At 44.9% G+C, this 18,907-nt stretch overlaps 1 protein-coding gene across 11 annotated transcripts; it reads left to right on the forward strand.

Annotated features, from left to right (window-relative positions):
- Positions 1 to 2,325: 2,325 nt before the first annotated feature.
- LOC110524513 (uncharacterized) lies at positions 2,326 to 18,744 on the forward strand. 11 transcript variants are annotated; one of them, XM_090235870.1, is made up of 19 exons: positions 2,340 to 2,575; positions 2,725 to 2,829; positions 4,440 to 5,929; positions 6,050 to 6,228; positions 6,927 to 7,100; positions 7,311 to 7,449; positions 7,637 to 7,773; positions 10,467 to 10,492; positions 10,680 to 10,862; positions 11,332 to 11,491; positions 13,338 to 13,523; positions 14,026 to 14,110; positions 14,341 to 14,375; positions 15,426 to 15,495; positions 15,581 to 15,676; positions 17,407 to 17,447; positions 18,003 to 18,039; positions 18,163 to 18,259; positions 18,361 to 18,744. In XM_090235870.1, exons 2-18 carry the CDS (start codon positions 2,821 to 2,823, stop codon positions 18,236 to 18,238), a joined length of 3,123 nt encoding a protein of 1,040 aa, XP_090091996.1. In that variant the 5' UTR covers positions 2,340 to 2,575; positions 2,725 to 2,820; the 3' UTR covers positions 18,239 to 18,259; positions 18,361 to 18,744. The 11 variants fall into 11 exon arrangements, 9 of the variants coding, with proteins under 9 accessions (XP_090091995.1, XP_090091997.1, XP_090091998.1 ...); XM_036978318.2 differs by having other exon boundaries at positions 2,386 to 2,575; positions 6,050 to 6,240; XM_090235869.1 differs by having other exon boundaries at positions 2,326 to 2,829; positions 6,050 to 6,240.
- The last annotated feature ends 163 nt before the right edge of the window (positions 18,745 to 18,907 follow it).

An 18,907-nucleotide genomic window follows, 5' to 3' on the forward strand; every position in this document is an offset into this window, starting at 1 on the left:
ACCACTTCCCCAGGCTGGATAACCACTCTAGCCCGGACCATCCAGAGTGCAGGCACAGGTTGAACCGGGCTGTGGGTAAGCACGGGAGATCTAGTGCTTACTACACGCACCTCTCCCTTCGGCTCCATTCCCACATTCGCCCGGCACGAGCGGAGCGCGGGCAGAGGACGCACTGCACCCTCCCAGCGCCCCGGAGACACAGCACGCAGAGCCGGCGCAGGATACCCTGGGCCAAAACTGCGTACCGGCGACCAGACCCGCTGAGCAGGCACCATACGCCCTGGCTCGATGCCCGCACTCGCATGACACTCTCGGGGGGCTGTCCCATAGCGCACCGGGCTATGGACACGTACTGGCGACACCGTGCGCTTAACCGCATAACACGGTGCCTGCCCAGTATCGCGCTGCTTATAATAAGCACGAGGGGTGAGCGCAGGTCTGCTACCTGGCTTAGCTCCACCCCTCGTGTGCCCCCCCCCCAAAAAAATTTGGGGCTGTCTCTCGTACCTGTCGCACTGCCGTGCTGCCTCCTCATATCGCCGCCGCTCAGCTTTCGCTGCCTCCAGCTCTGCTTTGGGGCGGCGATATTCCCCAGCCTGTGCCCAGGGTCCCTCTCCGTTCAGTATCTCCTCCCATGTCCAGGAGTCCTGTGATACCGGCCGCTGTTGTTGTTGCTGCTGCTGCTGCTGTCGTCGCTGTTTCCTACCACGCCGCTTGGTCCTTGGTTGGTGGGTGATTCTGTCACGGTCGTCCTCCTCTTCGTCTGAAGAGGAGAGGCGAAAAGGATCAGAGGACCAATATGCGGCGTGGTAAGTGTCCATGGTAAATCTTTAATAACGAAAGACTGAACACTATACAAGAGAGTAACAAAAACAATAAACCAAATTCGACCGTGAAGCTACAAAATGAGACCTGTGCTGAAACAAGCCACTAACATAGACAATCACCCACAAACAAACAGTGCAACCCAGGCTACCTAAGTATGATTCTCAATCAGAGACAACTAATGACACCTGCCTCTGATTGAGAACCATACTAGGCCGAAAACATAGAACTGCCCCAAAACATAGAAAAACAAACATAGACTGCCCACCCAACTCACGCCCTGACCATACTAAATAAATACAAAACAGAAATAAAGGTCAGAACGTGACAGCTACAGGCAGTTAGATTTGGGTATGTAATTTTATGCAAAAATGGAAAGAAAATGGGCGGCTAAATGGCATACTCAAATCTAACTGCCTGTAGCTCAGGACCTGAAGCAGGGATATGCATATTCTTGATACCATTTGAAAGGAAATACTTTGAAGTTTGTGGAAATGTGAGATACATTAGATCTGGTAAAAGATAATTCAAAGAAAAAAACGTTTTTTTTTGTACCATCATCTTTGAAATGCAACAGAAAGGCCATAATGTATATTTCCAGCCCAGGAGCAATTTAGATTTTGGCCACTGTTGGCCACTTTGCAGTGTATCTGCCTGTGTATGTGCCTAATTGGTTTATTAATAACTTTTCAAGTTCATAACTGTGCACTCTCCTCAAACAATAGCATGATATTCTTTCACTGTAATAACTGCACTGTCCAATGTACAGTAGCTAACTAAAATGTAAGCATTCTGCCTATATCAGATCCCCTTACACTGTGTACAAGACAGTAGTTTTGGAATTGTTAGTTAGATTACTTGTTATTACTGCATTGTCGGAACTAGAAGCACAAGCATTTCGCTACACTCGCACTGCTAACCATGTGTATGTGTGACAAATAAAATTTGATTTGATTTGATTTGATATGTCTATGTCCTGGGAAATTGTATTGTTACTTACAACCTCATGCTAATCGCATTAGCCTACGTTAGCTCAACCGTCCAGTGATCGCCCACTGATCCTATAGAGGTTTTAATACATGTTTCATATAGTGTGTGTGTGGCAGGCTTACAATGATGACAAAAAAACAACATCTGAGAGAGCTCTGACCCTGGTGCTAGAGGGGGTAAGCATCTGGAGGTTGAATGTTTGAAGGGGTACGGGACTATAACACGTTTGGGAACCACCAGTCTAGAATATTTAATATAGCTTTAGACAACATGGTTCTAGGGCCAAATATTCTGTATCACTGCCATATTAATAGGCACACACAATAGCATGTAGACTATCACATCTGTAATTAGGCAACACGGTTCTGTTTGCCCAACATGTGTCATATGAGCAAAGTGTATAGCCTACCTTGGTAAAGGAGGGGGGAACAAGTTTAATGAGCATTTCATTGTGATTTGTCAACAATCGCGCTTCTATGGCACCAGCTGCGAGTAATGACACGCACGCACACCTGTCAGGCGGCATTCCTTTTTGATGAAAGCTGTCAGAAAGTTCATCATGCACGTTGCGTTGAAATGCCTTGCGCTCTCGACATACACCACGATACCCGCTGGCTGACTGACCCGTTTAGCTGGACGGACCGTTTCTGCGATGTGAGCGTGAATAATTATATGAGAGCGAGAGAGATAATTCCACCTGACTCTCTTCCGAGACCGTCCACCCCTGAAGCTAAGGAAGACATCCTGAGAGAGTGTAAAGGTATGTAGACTAGCCCAATCCTCTATTAGTTGATGACAACAGTATTACCGGTAGCCTCCTGGGCTGTTGCCACTGGAAAAAAGTTATTCAGAGTTATTGCGTTGATTGTTTTGTGTAACTGCTTGGTGTAATGATGCTACATGAAATAGCCAGAATGAGAGGCAGAAGCTGACACCTGGAGAAATACAAGAGCGGCGGAACAAGGCTACCCATAGCTGTCTCTCTGCCTGGTGGAATTACGCACGATGGACCAGGTAATACTTTTATCTGGTGTTATTACACTTTCAGTACTGGTCGCTTCTCATTTTCTCTCTCCCTTGCACGCACACAGCGCCGTCCCGGTATAGCGGAGACCGGGGTTGATTGTCTCACGGGTTGGTTGTCATAGTGCATAGTACTCCCACTCTACAGGGTGCTGTGTGATAATTGTAAAATTCAAATGTGTGAATTCTTTGAAAGAACTCATCCACCTGAACAATTTAATGTCAGCATGACAAAACATTGAGGTGAGGGGCATTTGTGTTTCAACGTTTTTTTAAAATTATGATATGTGGTGTGGAGAGCGATTGGACATTGGGAAGAATGTTGATGCCTGGCCGACTAATAAACGATGTAAAACTGTAGCATTTCGAATGTAGCTATTCTACAAACATCTGTGAGACGTCTGGCAAATTGTCAAACAATGTGTTAAACTGCTTCTTCCCGAAGCATCATGTTGGGCCGAGGTATCTGTGCTATCTGGGTTTGTTGCCTCTCTCTCACAAACATATATTTTCTGTCACACACTCTCAATCTACAGATGTTTGTGCATACACACAAATTTACTCAAAATGTCATATATTGTTCTCAAGGCATAAAATGCAGAATTTTGTTGGGAATATCAAAGAAAGGCGATTTCTAAGTCGCTTTATAAACTGGGTGGTTCGAACCCTGAATGCTGATTGGCTGACAGCCATGGTATATCAGATCGTATGCCATGGGTAGGACAAAACATGTATTTTTACTGCTCTAATTATGTTGGTAACCAGTTTATAAACATGTTGGGTCATGCCTAAGAACAACCCTAAGCCGTGGTATATTGGAGATATACCACACCCCCTCTGGCCTTATTGCATAAGTATACTATATTGCTTAATGTCCTGTTACAAAGGGAATAAACTAGTAGCAAACATTGTGACAACCAAACCCATACTGTGTGACAACCAACCTGTGATTTGGCTGGTTGTCACAAATGGACAAGGTGTGTTCGATGGCTTGTAACTCCATGTTGAAATAAGACAGAGGTTCTTCTCTCTCGTTTATTACTATGTGTGGCTTTATTGTTTAAATGTAACATTATTTAATGCAGGTAATGGCAACACTTTTTGTAATAACTTCAGATTTGATTTAAAGTGTGTGTGTGTGTGTGTGTGTGTGTGTGTAATAGTCATCATGTGGTATACCTGACCTATAGTTCTATTGCCCCCAGGCTCTCACCTAAAGGAATTAGGCTTCTATGGGTTTCTATTGGCAGTTTTGGTGCCAGAGTGTCTGGAAGATGCTTTGGGGGTTGTGCACCCCACCTTGAAAATAATGATACGGTCACTTAGTTTGTTTTATCTCATGTTGAATTAGACTGTGAAAAGAGAGAGATACAGATGTAAGATCTTCATTTGAGCCAGTTTGCTACAGCAGGAAAATAATCCTGCAGCAACAGGAAATGTGAATTATTATGTTGATTATAATGAATTCCATTTTTGTAGTGGTTGATACAAAATCAAGTCTAAATAAATTCAAAGTGGAAATCACAAACTTCAGAAGCCTTTTTAAACCTCAAATACACTACAAGTTTGAAATGTCCTCCCCTCCTTTCTCTGTCTGATAGGAAGAAGACTTTCTGGACTTCAAGTCCTTGAGGGCAAAGTTCCAGGATGAGGAAGTGTTGCTGCTGAAGCAGCCCGGGACCAAATCTGCTCTCCCTGAGAAACCTAAAGTCCTGCCTCCTCCTCAAAGCCCTACAAACTGCCTTCCTACCCTCAACTCCACATCACATACACCCTCCAACTCGCACTTCCTACCGCGCGGTGCTCGACCTTCCCTCCTCTCCTCCCTTCAGGGGCCGGGTGGCATCGCATCCAGAGTCATCAAGGAGGAGAAGAAGGTGAAGAGCAAAGACAAGGATGAGGGGAAGGTGAAATTACTAGGTAAAAAGAAGGCAGAGGTGAAGGCTGATAAAGAGAAGTCGGATGAAAGGATGAATGGAGGGAAAGATATTGTAGAAGTAGTGGTGAGGTCAGATCTGCTGGACCAGAAACAGAAGAAAGAAGCAGACCTGGCCATGAAGAACAAGAAGGTGTCCCTGCTGTCCCCTGGGGGGTCTAAGGGGGGTAGTGTTGAGCTGGTAGACATGTCACCACCACCCATAAACACAACAAAGAAGGGTTTTCTGGGCATCGGGAAGTCAGTGAAAACAGGGAAGAAGAGGAAAGAGGGGAGAGTTGAGCTTCTTCCTTTCCCCATACTGGACATAGCGAGCCCAGACCTGGCTGACCCTGAACCTCTCATGCCTCTAACCACCTTCGGAACCCCAGCCCCCCTTGGTGATATACCTATACGTACCGTCATTATCCCACCTTCCCCAGCAGTACACAATGTTCACTTACCCTCTGCCTCGATACCTGCCCCAGTACTAGATTCCCCCTTACCCCTGGAGCTGACTCATAACCCAGTATTTACCCTGTTAACCCCCACCCTGAAACCTGCACCAGCTGCTGAAGCCATTACAGTCGTTACACCACCTAACCCCATCCCAGTGATCCCTGACCCTCCTATCATTGATCACATTCCTGAAACCCTCAGTCTTAAACCCCCAGCTGAAACCATCCCAGCCCCCACCCTGCCAGTATCAGTCCGCCCTACCCCTTCCCCTGTTACTGCCCCATTCAGCCCAATACCAGCTCCCCCAGTCACCCATATACTCCCTGCTGTCCCCTCCCCACCTACAATCTCTACCTCCACCCCACCTCCACCTGTTATTGCCACTCCATCCCCACCCCCTGACCCTACCCCCTCTCCTCCTCCTCCTCCCCCTACACCTCCAGCTGCTGAACTTGACCCTGAGTCTGTAGTAGTGGATATTGCTGTTATAGTCGAGACCTCTGCCTCTCGACTTCCCTCTCACACCCCCCCTCCCCCGGCTGGTGACCCCTCAGTCGCACCCCCGTCCCTCCAGCCTGAGAGGCCCGTGGGAGTCCAGGAACGGCCACTCTCGGCCCTGTTGGCTCTAGGACGAGCAGAAGAGATGAGTCCACCAAAAAAAAGAGGATCAGAGATAATCTTCAATGCGCTGGAGAAAGCTAAGAGGACGCTCACCAGGTACACAATATAACTTCAATACATACACATTAACACTATCCCCCAGTCACTTTGGATGAAAGAGTCCGATAAATGACCATATTGTTATTATTATGTTAATGTTAACTCCATTCCCCCCAGCCCTCTTATGACCCCCATCCCCTCCAGACCTATCACACCCACCATAGAGGACCTAACCCCACCCCCCCACAGTCCTAGCCCCACCCCGGTGAAATCGCTACCTGAGCTCCCACCAATCGACTACGATGACCAGGCAGGGGCGGCGGCCCCTACAACCCTGATACCGGCCCTAGTCAAAGGTATTGACATTAGTAAGTGTCTCTCTCCCTCTCTTTCTCTGTACATCTCTCTCCCTGAGACCCCTGTTCTCTCTCTTCCTCTCCCTCTCTTTCCATCTTCTGTTCACTCTGCTTTTGTACTCTGAACATGAAGTACACAGGAGAGCAGCTCATCCCTTACACCCCAGGTAAGACAATGGGTGTTGTTGCAAAGCTGCAGACACTAAAAAGCAGAGCAGGTAAAATACCTCTCAGAGCCAGAAACAACTCTGTCCTGAGAAGGGGAGAGAGAGGAGAGGGGGAGAGTAGGGTGGAGGAGGAGAGGAGGAGGGCGGCATAGAGGAAGAGAACGGGAGTGGGGGAATGTAGGCAGAGTAGAGGAGGAGGAGAGTAGGGCGGAGTAGAGGAGGAGAACAGGAGTGGGGGAATGTAGGCAGAGTAGAGGGGGAAGAGAGGAGAAGAGTAGGGAGGAGTAGAGAAGGTATTTTAACTATCACTGTCACTGTGGTGTAGAGGAACAGCATGATTGGGTGCTGCTGTTATTGTCTTCAACTTTAACAAAGCCTTTTAGAGAGGCCATAGGTGTTGACTGAAGTCTTTTCGCTTCACAGCGTTACACTACAACAACACTATAACCTACACTGTAGGTTTCACTGCTTTAGCTTTCTTAGTATTGAACCACTCTCTCTCTCTCCCCCTCCCTCCCTCTCTCTCTTTAGGGCAGGCGCCTCCTATGTTGGAGGGGATAGCAGAGAAGGGTGCAAGGGACCTCCTACCAGACCTGTTTGTGGTGCTCCCTCCTCCCCCAAGAAAGTGCCTCCCAGAGGCCTCCACCCGAGGATCCCCGCCAGAGAAACCCCCCCAACTCCCCTCCGTGGACCTTACTGCCTATGGTCCATTTTACCAACTTCTCCTCATACTGGACATGTTCTGTTTCTAAAGAGCTCCACAGCATTGTGTTTACAAACCACAGAAACAAAACACATTACACATAAACAAGCATATCTCACATTCCCAGACACACACGCTAAAATGGAAAGGATAGTGTATTGTTATCAGTGTGTGGTTGTTCTTGTTGAGTAACTATCTGTGTCTCTTCACAGCTGTGGAGATTCCTGTTCCTTCAGCTGATTCTGCTCTCAACATTCCTGAGTTTGAGGATGTAGGATCAGATGTTCTGGAATTGGAAGCCCCGGAGTTCCAGCCTGCAGACTTAGTGGAATTAGGGGTGTCTAAGTGGGGGTACGGAGAATACGGTGACCCTGAGTTTGCCCCACTAAATGCAGACAAACTAACAATCATCTCTTACCTAGTTACCTAGTTCGTACCTAGTTCTCAAGAACATATCCAGCTCTTGTTCTCCACTAGAATAGTGCTCTATGTCATGTTTTGTCACTGACTGACCGTTCTCCCACCCCCAACTCTCCAGAGCCCAGGCAGAAGACAGCACCAATGAGAGCTGTGGCAATGCCTATGAGGACATGCCCTCAGCCAAGCAGAAGGTCAAGGGTCAACCCACCAAGAAAAAGAAAGGAACAACGAAGAGTAAGACACAGGCGCCTTACAGTAAGTTCTACTATCGAGTACAGTATATACATATGAGATGAGTAATGTAGAGTATGTAAACATTATATAATGTGGCATTGTTTAAAGTGACTAGTGATACATTTATTACATCAAATTTTTAATTATTAAAGTGGCTAGAGATTTGAGTCAGTATGTTGGCAGCATGCCACTCAACAGTCTGATGGCCTTTAGATAGAAGCTGTTTTTCAGTCTCCTGGTCCCAGCTTTGATGCACCTGTACTGACCTCACCTTCCGGATGATAGCGGGGTGATCAGGCAGTGGCTCAGGTGGATGATGTCCTTGATTATCTTTTTGGCCTTCCTGTGACATCGGGTGGTGTAGGTGTCCTGGAGGGCAGGTAGTTTACCCCCGGTGATGCGTTGTGCAGACCTCACTACCCTCTGGAGAGCCTTACGGTTGTGGATGGAGCAATTGCCGTACCAGGCGGTGATACAGCCCGACAGGATGCTCTCGATTGTGCATCTGTAAAAGTTTGAGTGTTTTTGGTGACAAGCCATATTTCGTCAGCCTCCTGAGGTTGAAGAGGCACTGCTGCACCTTCACCACGCTGTCTGTGTGGATGGACCATTTCAGTTTGTCCGTGATGTGTACGCTGAAGAACTTAAAACTTTCCACCTTCTTCACTACTGTCCCGTCGATGTGGATAGGGAGGTGCTCCCTCTGCTGTTTCCTGAAGTCCACGATCATCTCCTTTGTTTTGTTGACGTTGAGTGTGAGGTTATTTTCCTGACACCACAGTTCGAGGGCCCTCACCTCCTCCCTGTAGGCCGTCTCGTCATTGTTGGTAATCAAGCTTACCACTGAGGTGTCGTCTGCGAACTTGATGATTGAGTTGGAGGCATGCATGGCCACGCAGTCATGGGTGAACAGGGAGTACAGGGGAGGGCTGAGAACGCACCCTTGTGGGGTCCCAGTGTTGAGGATCAGCGGAGTGGAGATGTTGTTTCCTACCCCCACCACCTGGGGGCGGCCCATCAAAGTCCAGGACCCAGTTGCACAGGGTGGGGTCGAGACCCATTTGGGCGGTAAGCAAATTGGAGTGTGTCTAGGGTGTCAGGTAGGGTGGAGGTGATATGATCCTTGACTTGTCTCTCAAAGCACTTCATGATGACGGAAGTGAGTGCTACGGGGCGATAGTCGTTTAGCTCAGTTACCTTAGTTTTCTTGGGAACAGGAACAATGGTGGCCCTCTTGAAGCATGTGGGAACAGCAGACTGGGATAGGGATTGATTGAATATGTCCGTAAACACACCAGCCAGTTGGTCTGCGCATGCTCTGAGGACACGACTAGGGATGCAGTCTGGGCCGGCAGCCTTGCGAGGGTTAACACGTAAAAACATTTTACTCACGTTGGCTGCGGTGAAGGAGAGCCCACAGGTTTTGGTAGCGGGCTGTGTCAGTGGCACTGTATTGTCCTCAAAGCGAGCAAAGAAGTTGTTTAGTTTGTCTGGGAGAAAGACTGATGTCCGCGACGGAGCTGGTTTTCTTTTTGTAATCCGTGATTGTCTGTAGACCCTGCCACATACTTCTCATGTCTGAGCCGTTGAATTGCGACTCTACTTTGTCTCTATACTGACGCTTAGCTTGTTTGATTGCCTTGCGGAGGGAATAGCTACACTGTTTGAATTCGGTCATGTTTCTGGTCACCTTGCCATGATTAAAAGCAGTGGTTTGCGCTTTCAGTTTTGCGCGATTGCTGCCATCAATCCACGGTTTTTGGTTGGGGAAGGTTTTAATAATCACAGTGGGTACAACATCACCGATGGACTTGCTAATAAACTCCACCACCATTCTTCTTACCAGAGAGATGTTTGTTTCTGTCGGCACGATGCGTGAAGAAACCAGGTGGCTGTGCCAACTCTGATAACGTATCCCGAGTGAGCCATGTTTCCGTGAAACAAAGAATGTTACAATCTCTGATGTCTCTCTGGAAGGCAATCCTTGCTCGAATTTCGTCTACCTTGTTGTCAAGAGACTGGACAATGGCGAGTAGTATACTCGGGGACAGTGAGCAATGTGCCCGTCTACGGTGCCTGACCAGAAAACCGCTCCGTCTGCCCCTTCTGCGGCACCGTTGTTTTGGGTCGCCTACTGGGATCCGATCCATTGTCCTGGGTTGTGGTCCAAATAGAAGATCCGCTTCGGGAAAGTCATATTCCTGATCGTAATGTTGGTAAATTGACATTGCTCTTATAGCCAATAGTTCTTCCTAGCTGTATGTAATAAGACTTAAGATTTCCTGAGGTAACAATGTAAGAAATAATACATAAAAAAATGAAATACTGCATAGTGTCCTAAGAATGCGAAGCGAGGCGTCCATCTCTGTCGGCGCCATGTTGCATCAGAAAGAACATTAGATGCTGTCCACCATATGACACTTTCCAGCTGTGGGTATGAGAGATGAGGTCAGATGTGTGTGTGTGTGTGTGTGTGTACTGTATGTAATGTAATGTAGTCCAGACAGTGAGGCTAATGTGTTTTTATGTCTGAGCGGAGACATCTTACTCCTTTAATCTTTTCTCCTATCACCCTTAAGACTGACATTGCTTTCTCACTCATGATTGGATCTTATCTAGCCATAACTGCAGCCAATACAACAAATGAACAGAAATGATGGGCTCAGATGTCATCATGTTTTCTTAACTATTTCTCTTCCTTTCATCTTTCACAGACCCATATGCTGAGACTCAGCTTCCGGTAAGGAATATTCTGGGTGTTTTGATTAGTTGATAGCTCAGTATTTGAAGGTATTTGACCCAGGTCTGTATTACACACAGTAAGCCTGATCTATCGCTCAGGTACTTCTCTGCATCTATCCTGTGTAAATCTAATGACCCAGTAAAGATCTGGACAGACATGTCCTTCATCTTCCAATTGTTTACAGACAGAAGAAACACCCAAGACTGACTTGTTCTTGAAGAAGACTGCCTCGGAAACCCCAGATGAGAAACAAATGAAAAAGAAAGAAAAACAACGTTTGGAGAAGGAGAAGAAAGAACGGAAAGAAAGAGAGAGGAAAGAGCAGAAAGAGAGAGAGAAGAAAGAAAATGAGATGAAGAAGTTTAAGGTAAGTAACCCTAAGGGAAGAGGAGAGGAGGGTGAAATAGTATTCTCGGCAGTAGAAACCAGTGATTTCATTCCTCAGGATGGCAGATTATCTGAACAACATGTTAACACGGTAATAACTTCTATCACAGAGAGATTTATTTTGACTTGAGATTTACAGGGTTAACTTGAATTTTTGAGCAAGTCTCCCAATGACATAAATGAATGATTTTGGATCTCAAATCTGAATTCTGGCGATGGGAGAAGAGTCGGGACTTATCAAAGAAATATCAGTGTTGCTAGTATACACACTGCACACTACACTAATACGCACTGTTATACACAGGTTAATACACAAGGTAATACCAACAGTAGCAGCCCCACTAGCAGTTTATGCCGTTAATGGATTAACAGACTTACATTAATCACGCTCCTCTACAGTAAATACAGTATGGGCTGCTGAGAGTATATTTACCTGTGTGTGTGTGTAGATAACAGGTCAGAAGGAGGCTATATACCAGGCTACAGTGATGGTAGCGTCTAAAGGACATAAGAACGACCTGGCTGTGAAGAACGGGGACATAGTCAGCATCATACGGACCACAAACTGCCCGAAAGGAAAATGGCTGGCCAGGAACAGCACTAATACATGTAGGTTACACACCTCCCTAATCCCTGACCTCTGACCTCTACACAAATACAGATGTGCATAAAATCTGTCAAATGAATGGCTCAATCTGGAGTAGTTGTTTGAAATATAGGTTTACATATCTATGTGTGTGAATAGACGGGTACATCTCATTGTTATTATTTATTTTGTATTTTATTTAACCTTTATTTAACTAAGCAAATCCGTTAAGAACACACTGTTATTTACAGTGACGGCCTACCCCGGCCAATCCCTAACCCGGGTTATAACAGGTGCACAGTAGGAAATTCAAACTTGTAGTGTATTTGACTTTCAAAAAGGTTTCTAAAGCTTGTAATTTCCCATTTGAAATGTCAGACTTGATTTGTCCTAACGAAAAATGTATCAAACCCTACAAAAATGTCCACAAATAATCATTCACATTTCATGTTGCTGCAGGCTCAAATTAAGATCCTACATCTGTATATGTTATATGTACAGTACCAGTCAAAGTTTGGACACACCTACCCATTCAAGGGTTTTTCATTATTTTTTACTATTTTCTACTATGTAGAATAATAGTGAAGACATCAAAACTATGAAATAACACATATGGAATCATGTAGTAACCAAAAAAGTGTTAAACAAATCAAAATACATTTGAGATTCTTCAAAGTAGCCACCCTTTGCCTTGATGACAGCTTTGCACACTCTTGACATTCTCTTAACCAGTTTCATGAGGTAGTCACCTGGAATGCAATTCAATTAACAGGTGTGCCTTGTTAAAAGTTCATTTGTGGAATTTATTTCCTTAATGCGCTTGAGCCAATCAGATGTGTTGTGACAAGGTAGGGGTGGTATACACAAGATAGCACTATTTGGTAAAAGACCAAGTCCATATTATGGCAAGAACAGATCAAATAAGCAACAAGAAATTACAGTCCATCATTACTTTAAGACATGAAGGTCAGTCAATCTGGAAAATTTCAAGTACTTTGAAAGTTTCTTCAAGTGCAGTCGCAAAAACCATCAAGCGCTATGATGAAACTGGCTCTCATGAGGACCGACACAGGAAAGGAACACCCAGAGTTACCTCTGCTGCAGAGGATAAGTTTATTAGTTACCAGCCTCAGAAATTGCAGCCCAAATAAAAGCTTCACAGAGCTCAAGTAACAGACACATCTCAACATCAACTGTTCAGAGACCATGTGAATCAGGCCTTCATGGTCAATTGCTACAAATAAACCACTAATAAAGGACACCAATAAGAAGAGACTTGCTTGAACCAAGAAACACGAGCAATGGACATTAATGTGATTTATTTAGAAGGCACACTTAACCAGCATGGCTACCACGGCATTCTGCAGCAATACGCCATCCCATTTGGTTTGCGCTTAGTGGGATTATCATGTTTTTCAACAGGACAATGACCCAAAACACACCTCCAGGCTGTGTAAGGGCTATTTGACCATAGAGAGTGATGCAGTGCTGCATCAGATGACCTGGCCTCCACAATCTGCAGTCCACATGAGTTGGACTGCAGAGTGAAGGAAAAGCAGCCAACAAGTGCTCAGCATATGTAGGAACTCCTTCAAGACTGTTGTAAAAGCATTCCTCATGAAGCTGGTTGAAAGGATGCCAAGAGTGTGCAAAGCTGTCATCAAGGCAAAGGGTGGCTATTTTGAAGAATCTAAAATATGTTTTGATTTGTTTAAACTATTTTGGTTACTACATTTTTCCATGTGTTATTTCATAGTCTTGATGTCTTCACTATTATTCTACAATGTAGAAAATAGTACACATCAAGAAAACCCCTTGAATGACTAAGTGTGTCCAAACTTTTGACTGGTACTGTATGTGTGTATGTAGATGGATACATCTCAGTGAGCGACGTGGAGCTGGACATTAAGGAGATGTTGGAAATGGGGAAGAGGGCTTCTCGGACCATCAGCTGTAAAAACATTACCACTATGGTAGAACAGGGAGGAGGCGAGGTGGCCAGTATGGACAGCAGGACACCCAATCACTACCCATTTCAGGAAGATACAGGCAGCTGTAAGTACTTCACTGATTACAGTCAATAATTTAGTGCACATTGTCACAAACTGGCTCGAAGTTCATAACAAAAGAGAGACAACGTGGAGACGAGGAATAACAAACTATATGTATTAAATAAAGTAAACTAAATACAATTAACAATGGTGTGTGTGTGTGTAATCAGTAGTGTAAGTGAGTGTTTGCATGCATAAATGTGATAATGCGGATGTTGAAAGGTGCCAAAGCAAACAAACAAAAGGCCACAAAAGTACCACAACAAAATCTATAAAGGTGTCTGCATGGAGAGAGTCTCCTCCATGAACGGGAAAGTGGTGTATTTATCCTGGGACAGGCCCAGGTATGTCCCATGTCACTGACGACCCTCCCGGCTCCGCCCACTGGCATCCTAATAAGGAAAATGAGAGCAAAGAGAAAGAATACGGCAGACAGAGTGGGAGGGTCATCACAACATGCACACATGCGATATTGTGGATCCAAATAAACTCTGTTCTCTCCCCAGTCACAGACGACAGTGAGGAGTGGGCACATGATGATGATGATGATGAACCTCTCTCCTCCCTCATCGAGGAAGACCCCGCAGAGAGGTCAGTCCATAACACAGAAATTCCAATATTGACTATTTTAACAGTGACATTTAGAAGTAGGGACTGTTAGAGTATATGTCCTTTAATTGGAAAAACTTTTAACGAAGGGAGATTATGGAATATGTATAGACAAGGTTTATACATGAGGTTGAGGGTGTTACGTCTGATTACAGCTGTGTCCAAAATCCATGCAGGTTTAACCTATGAATGTTCTCCATTCTCTTCTACAGAGACCACATCCAAACAATGTCCATGCCAGAGATGGGTGAGTGAAACACCACAGTCAAACCACACAATGATCTATCTATCAATGAGACGTGACTGGCCTAACTGTCACGTGTGCTCCTTCTCCGGCCTCTAGGTCACCAGGCTGCTCGTTATGGCGCACACCTGTCACCAGCGTTACGATAATGACACTCACCTGGACTCCATCACCTCCTTGATTACCTGCCCTTTATATGTCACTCCATTTGGTTTCTTCCCCAGTCATCATTGTTCTTGTTTCATGTTGATGCTCTGTTCGTGTTTCTTGTTTTGTTCATTTATTTATGAAACGGCTTCCCTCCCTGAACTTGCTTCCTGACTCTCAGCGTTACAGAATGACAACTCAACAAAGGGAAGCATCAGGGAGTGTTTTTTTTTTGGGTTTGTTTTGGTGTTGGAGGTGATGTTGAGTCAGGGTGTCCAAACCGGAGCTACTTGGGAGGCCTCCGGTTCCTCTGCGTCAGCTGGCCCGACGGGTTTCCATACCTCAGCAGGCTCGATAGGCTCCCGTGCCTCAGCTGATGAACAGGTTCCCGTGCCTCTGCCGGTTCGTCAGGTTTCTTCGCCTCAGTGGAGGCGACCGGTCCGCTCTGGGTCCCCAGGATCGTCCCTGTGGTTGGCATCCTGCGGCTGGAGCCGAACACGCTGGCGAGGGGATACTGTCACGTATGCGCTCTCTCCGGCGCTCTAGTTCGTCATGCTCACGCACCTCAACCGGCTCGACAGGTTCCCGCGCCTTAGCAGAGGTGACCAGTCCACTCCTGATCCCCGGGATCATCTTGGTCGGCGTCTGCCCTTCATATGTCACTCCCTTTGGTTTATTCCCCAGTCGTCATTGTTGCTGTTTCATGTCTGCGCTATTCGTGTTTTGTTCATTTATTAATTAAATGTATTCACTCCCTGAACTTGCTTCCTGACTATCAGCGAACAGCTTTACACTAACCTTCAATTCCTGTTTTTCTTACATTGTTTTTTGTTCCTTATGAAAGCCAGAGACTTTAGTTACAACTATTGCTTGTTGGCTATTATTGTGTGCTTGTTCTTCCTCCAGGAAGCAGAGAGTCTAGCATCCACAACCAACACATACTCAGTGACGCCAGCATGGATGGCATTGACATGCAGTGAGTCACACACAGATAATGATTTTAATACTATTAACAATATTCTGTCCAATAGCCTCCATTCTGATGTCTGTCTATTCTGCAGGGTGAGACATGAAGCACTTCAGAAGCTCGCCACTTTCTTCCACAAACCAGTTGTAGAGGATCCCATCATGAGGTACACACACGTGCGCGCACAGAGGTAAAGGTGAATGAATGTTTCTCTGGGGCTGTTACGGTGACCGTATTACCACCGCCACACAATCAGTCATGATGGCAGTCAAATTCCACGTGACCATTTTAGTCATGGTAATTGGGCTTCTCCAAGCTCTGCTGATGGTCATTAGTAGAATACCAAACATGCTAACTGTCTGGTACTCTGCACTCTATTGTCCCTATAATCACTCTGACATCAATGCAAATGTATTGATATATTGACATATTTTTTTTCGCTGCCCCTGTTTCAAGACAGGTGCATGATAATGGTCATTCTAAATCAAAACTAATTTCACACGTATATGACAAGATAAAATAAAGAATGGTGTGATGGGTGACAATATTATATATTACCACTTGTGAATGATGCCCAGCTTAAGGCGAACAGCGCATTTTCTTTTTGTGACTTTTTCAAATCATAGTCTCACACCTCATGTAGCCTAGCCCATAGGCCTATATGTTTTGATAAGGTTTCTATCACAACTGAAGTGGCCAAGTAACTTCTTTAAAATGAAGCACATTAATCCACTTTACAACGGGTGAGGAGCCGAAGATGCATACGCAGTGAGTTAAGTTTAGGGAAGATCATTTTCACCATAATGCACCTTTATAATATAACCAATACATGCATAATTGCATTTGTCGTCACTTTTGAGTATGCTCACTTGAGTTTCTGCTAATGGAACATTCGCGCTTATACAGTAGCCTACTGCCGTGCTTATGTGAAGAAATAGCCTAATAGTTTATAAAAATGTTAAGCTATACCTTCTCACCTGTTGCGTCAGGCTCATTGCTTAAATGTTTGTTTTTATGCTAGTGGTTATATTAATTTGGGCTCTATCATATCCCACAACTGTCCCAGGCTATGTTTGGAATATTTATTTCTCACACAGAATAAATTGGTCAACTTTTGTACTGAGGGATTGTAGATTGACATAGGCTAGTGCTTTTGCTGTTCGTTAGGCCCACTTATTGTGTTGGCTGACAAAGTAAATGTGGACAGTTCTTCAAATATCTTCAATATGCACCTCGGATAAGGATGCGAGCAGTTGCGTCCCTGATGTGTCTTCACTTGTAGCCTATGAGAGACCCAATCACATAACTGAGAGCCATGTGAGTGAGCGGTGCTTCAGCATGCAGCCGGGAGAAGGGAATTATAAATGCTTATATTCAGCCCAAGGGCACAGCGGCCATTGGCCGCAAAAGGCATGGATGAAAGGGGATGCAGCTGAGAAATTGTGAATGACGGACTGATTTAAGTGTGTATAGCCTGCGCAACAAACAAAGCAGAGCTCATGCCTTTCATGCAACCATTTCAAGTCATTAGTCTCATCATGCAGCCTTAGAATGTATTAAAAATCAAAACGTATAGCCCAACGTTTCTTTCACAATTGAAGTTACAACTCAATGAAGCATGTAGGAGGACCTGTTTCTTTTAACTGCTCAACACAGAATACTTTTCATGTGCGCACTCCCTCAAATCATCTTATTCAGCTTTGTTCAATTGTATTATTCATACTATAAAATAATGCCATGGAATTCTAAGCAAATATTGTCTGCTACATTAACTAGTGTAGCCCACAGCCATATGGCATGGCCAGATCAGGGCCTAACATGAGGACAACTGAGTATGCTATTCTGTTCTTCTGAATTAGGCTACATTTTCTTCAGCTGCTCTTCTCGTTTGTTTTTTCTCTTCTCTCCTTACTTGACCAGCTCTCTTCCCCTACTGTCTCTAAGACCTGAAGAACCGATCAGTAAGTAACGTGCTATGGGTGGATTCTGTGTCCTACACATTCCACACATTAGGTATATTGTTCTTGGGCTGGTTACCTAGACACAAATGATCCATTGTGCATGCCTTTAATACAGATGTAGGATCTTCATTTGATCACCCTGTTGCAGGAGAACTTTCCTGTAATGCAAAAAAAGGCTTCTGAAGTTTAACTTCCACATTGACATTATTTGACTTGATTTTAAATTTCAACCCCTACAAAAATCTCGAATTATAATTCACATTTCCATTTTCTGCAGGATTATTTTAAAATCCTACATTTAATAGTCCCGAGGGGTTAGTCAGCTAACTTTCCTAAATATTCTGAAATAACCTTTACTCTTTTAGAAAGATGAGCTTGAAGTTGGCATGGTCTAATTGACTCAATAAGAAAGCTGGGTCCAGGAAACCAGCTCATCGTTGAAAGAATGTTGTTGGAATTCACGAGTTCAATGACAGGAATTAACTTTCTGCCTTTTGAATCTGACACTCAGATGTCAGTGGGGTAAACACGTTTAAAACATTGCTTCATTTCCAGGCCCTATGGACATAGGAGGACAAGAGACGGTGTACCTGTAAGTTGGATAGAAATAAATGCCACATTGTGTAATTTATCACAGGTTTTCTTGTCTTGGGTTGTGAATGTTATTGAGCTGTCACTGAGTGGGTGTGTCACAGGCATCTGTGTTTCTCTGTAGGTGTAAAGAGGAAGCAGATATGGTGGTTCTTCCTCCTCCTGACCTGTATGCAGACATCATCATCAGTGACGCTTAGTAGACTACAAACTACCTACAGGTGAGTTACTTTACAGCTCCAATAGTCACCACTGAGCAGAACCGTTGATCAGTCAATAAGGCATTGATGACGTCTGGGTCTGTTCTCTCTTCTATGAGCAGCTGGTGAACACAGGAAGAACGGCAAGATGTCTGTCATCGCCATGACAATCACTCAGATGACGGAGGCTTGTAGAATCTGTCTGGACAACCTGCAATCGGATGGACTATTTCTGTTATTGTTTAGGCTGGGATTCAATCTGAGCACTCTAGTCGACAATGCAGCCTTTTAAGGTAACCGTGTTCAGATGGCATTCAAGATAAATTGAAAAGTTTGAAAAGTTGTCGGCAATTACCTTTCAATTTGAAATTACTGTTAAATGTCAAGGACGCTATAGCGCGGTTTTGGATTGAATCTCTTGTATTGATGGCTGTCCAGGGTTATGGCGGATGAGATGAAGGGCATTATACAGAATGTTTAATAAAGACAATTATGCGATACCATTGGTTGAGGTGCCACTGTATCTTTACAAGTGTCTACGTTGGAAATTGCTAGGACAACTCACTGTATCCACCTACTTCTGTGTCTCAAATGACACCCTATTCCCTGTCATAAACTAAGTGACAGAGGGTTAGCCACATAGGGCTCAGTCAAATGTAGTGCACTACA

Source organism: Oncorhynchus mykiss, chromosome 5, assembly GCF_057628025.1.
Source record: "Oncorhynchus mykiss isolate SJ-2025 chromosome 5, ASM5762802v1, whole genome shotgun sequence".
In the NCBI taxonomy this organism is placed as follows: Eukaryota; Metazoa; Chordata; class Actinopteri; order Salmoniformes; family Salmonidae; genus Oncorhynchus; species Oncorhynchus mykiss.

Bases quoted from the DNA above. Each gene is read 5' to 3' on its own strand.
- LOC110524513 (XM_090235869.1), top strand. The intron at 6,241-6,926 runs GTAAGTGTCTCT...CTCTCTCTTTAG, and splicing joins AGTCAAAGGTATTGACATTA to GGCAGGCGCCTCCTATGTTG. The intron at 7,450-7,636 runs GTACGGAGAATA...CCAACTCTCCAG, and splicing joins TTAGGGGTGTCTAAGTGGGG to AGCCCAGGCAGAAGACAGCA.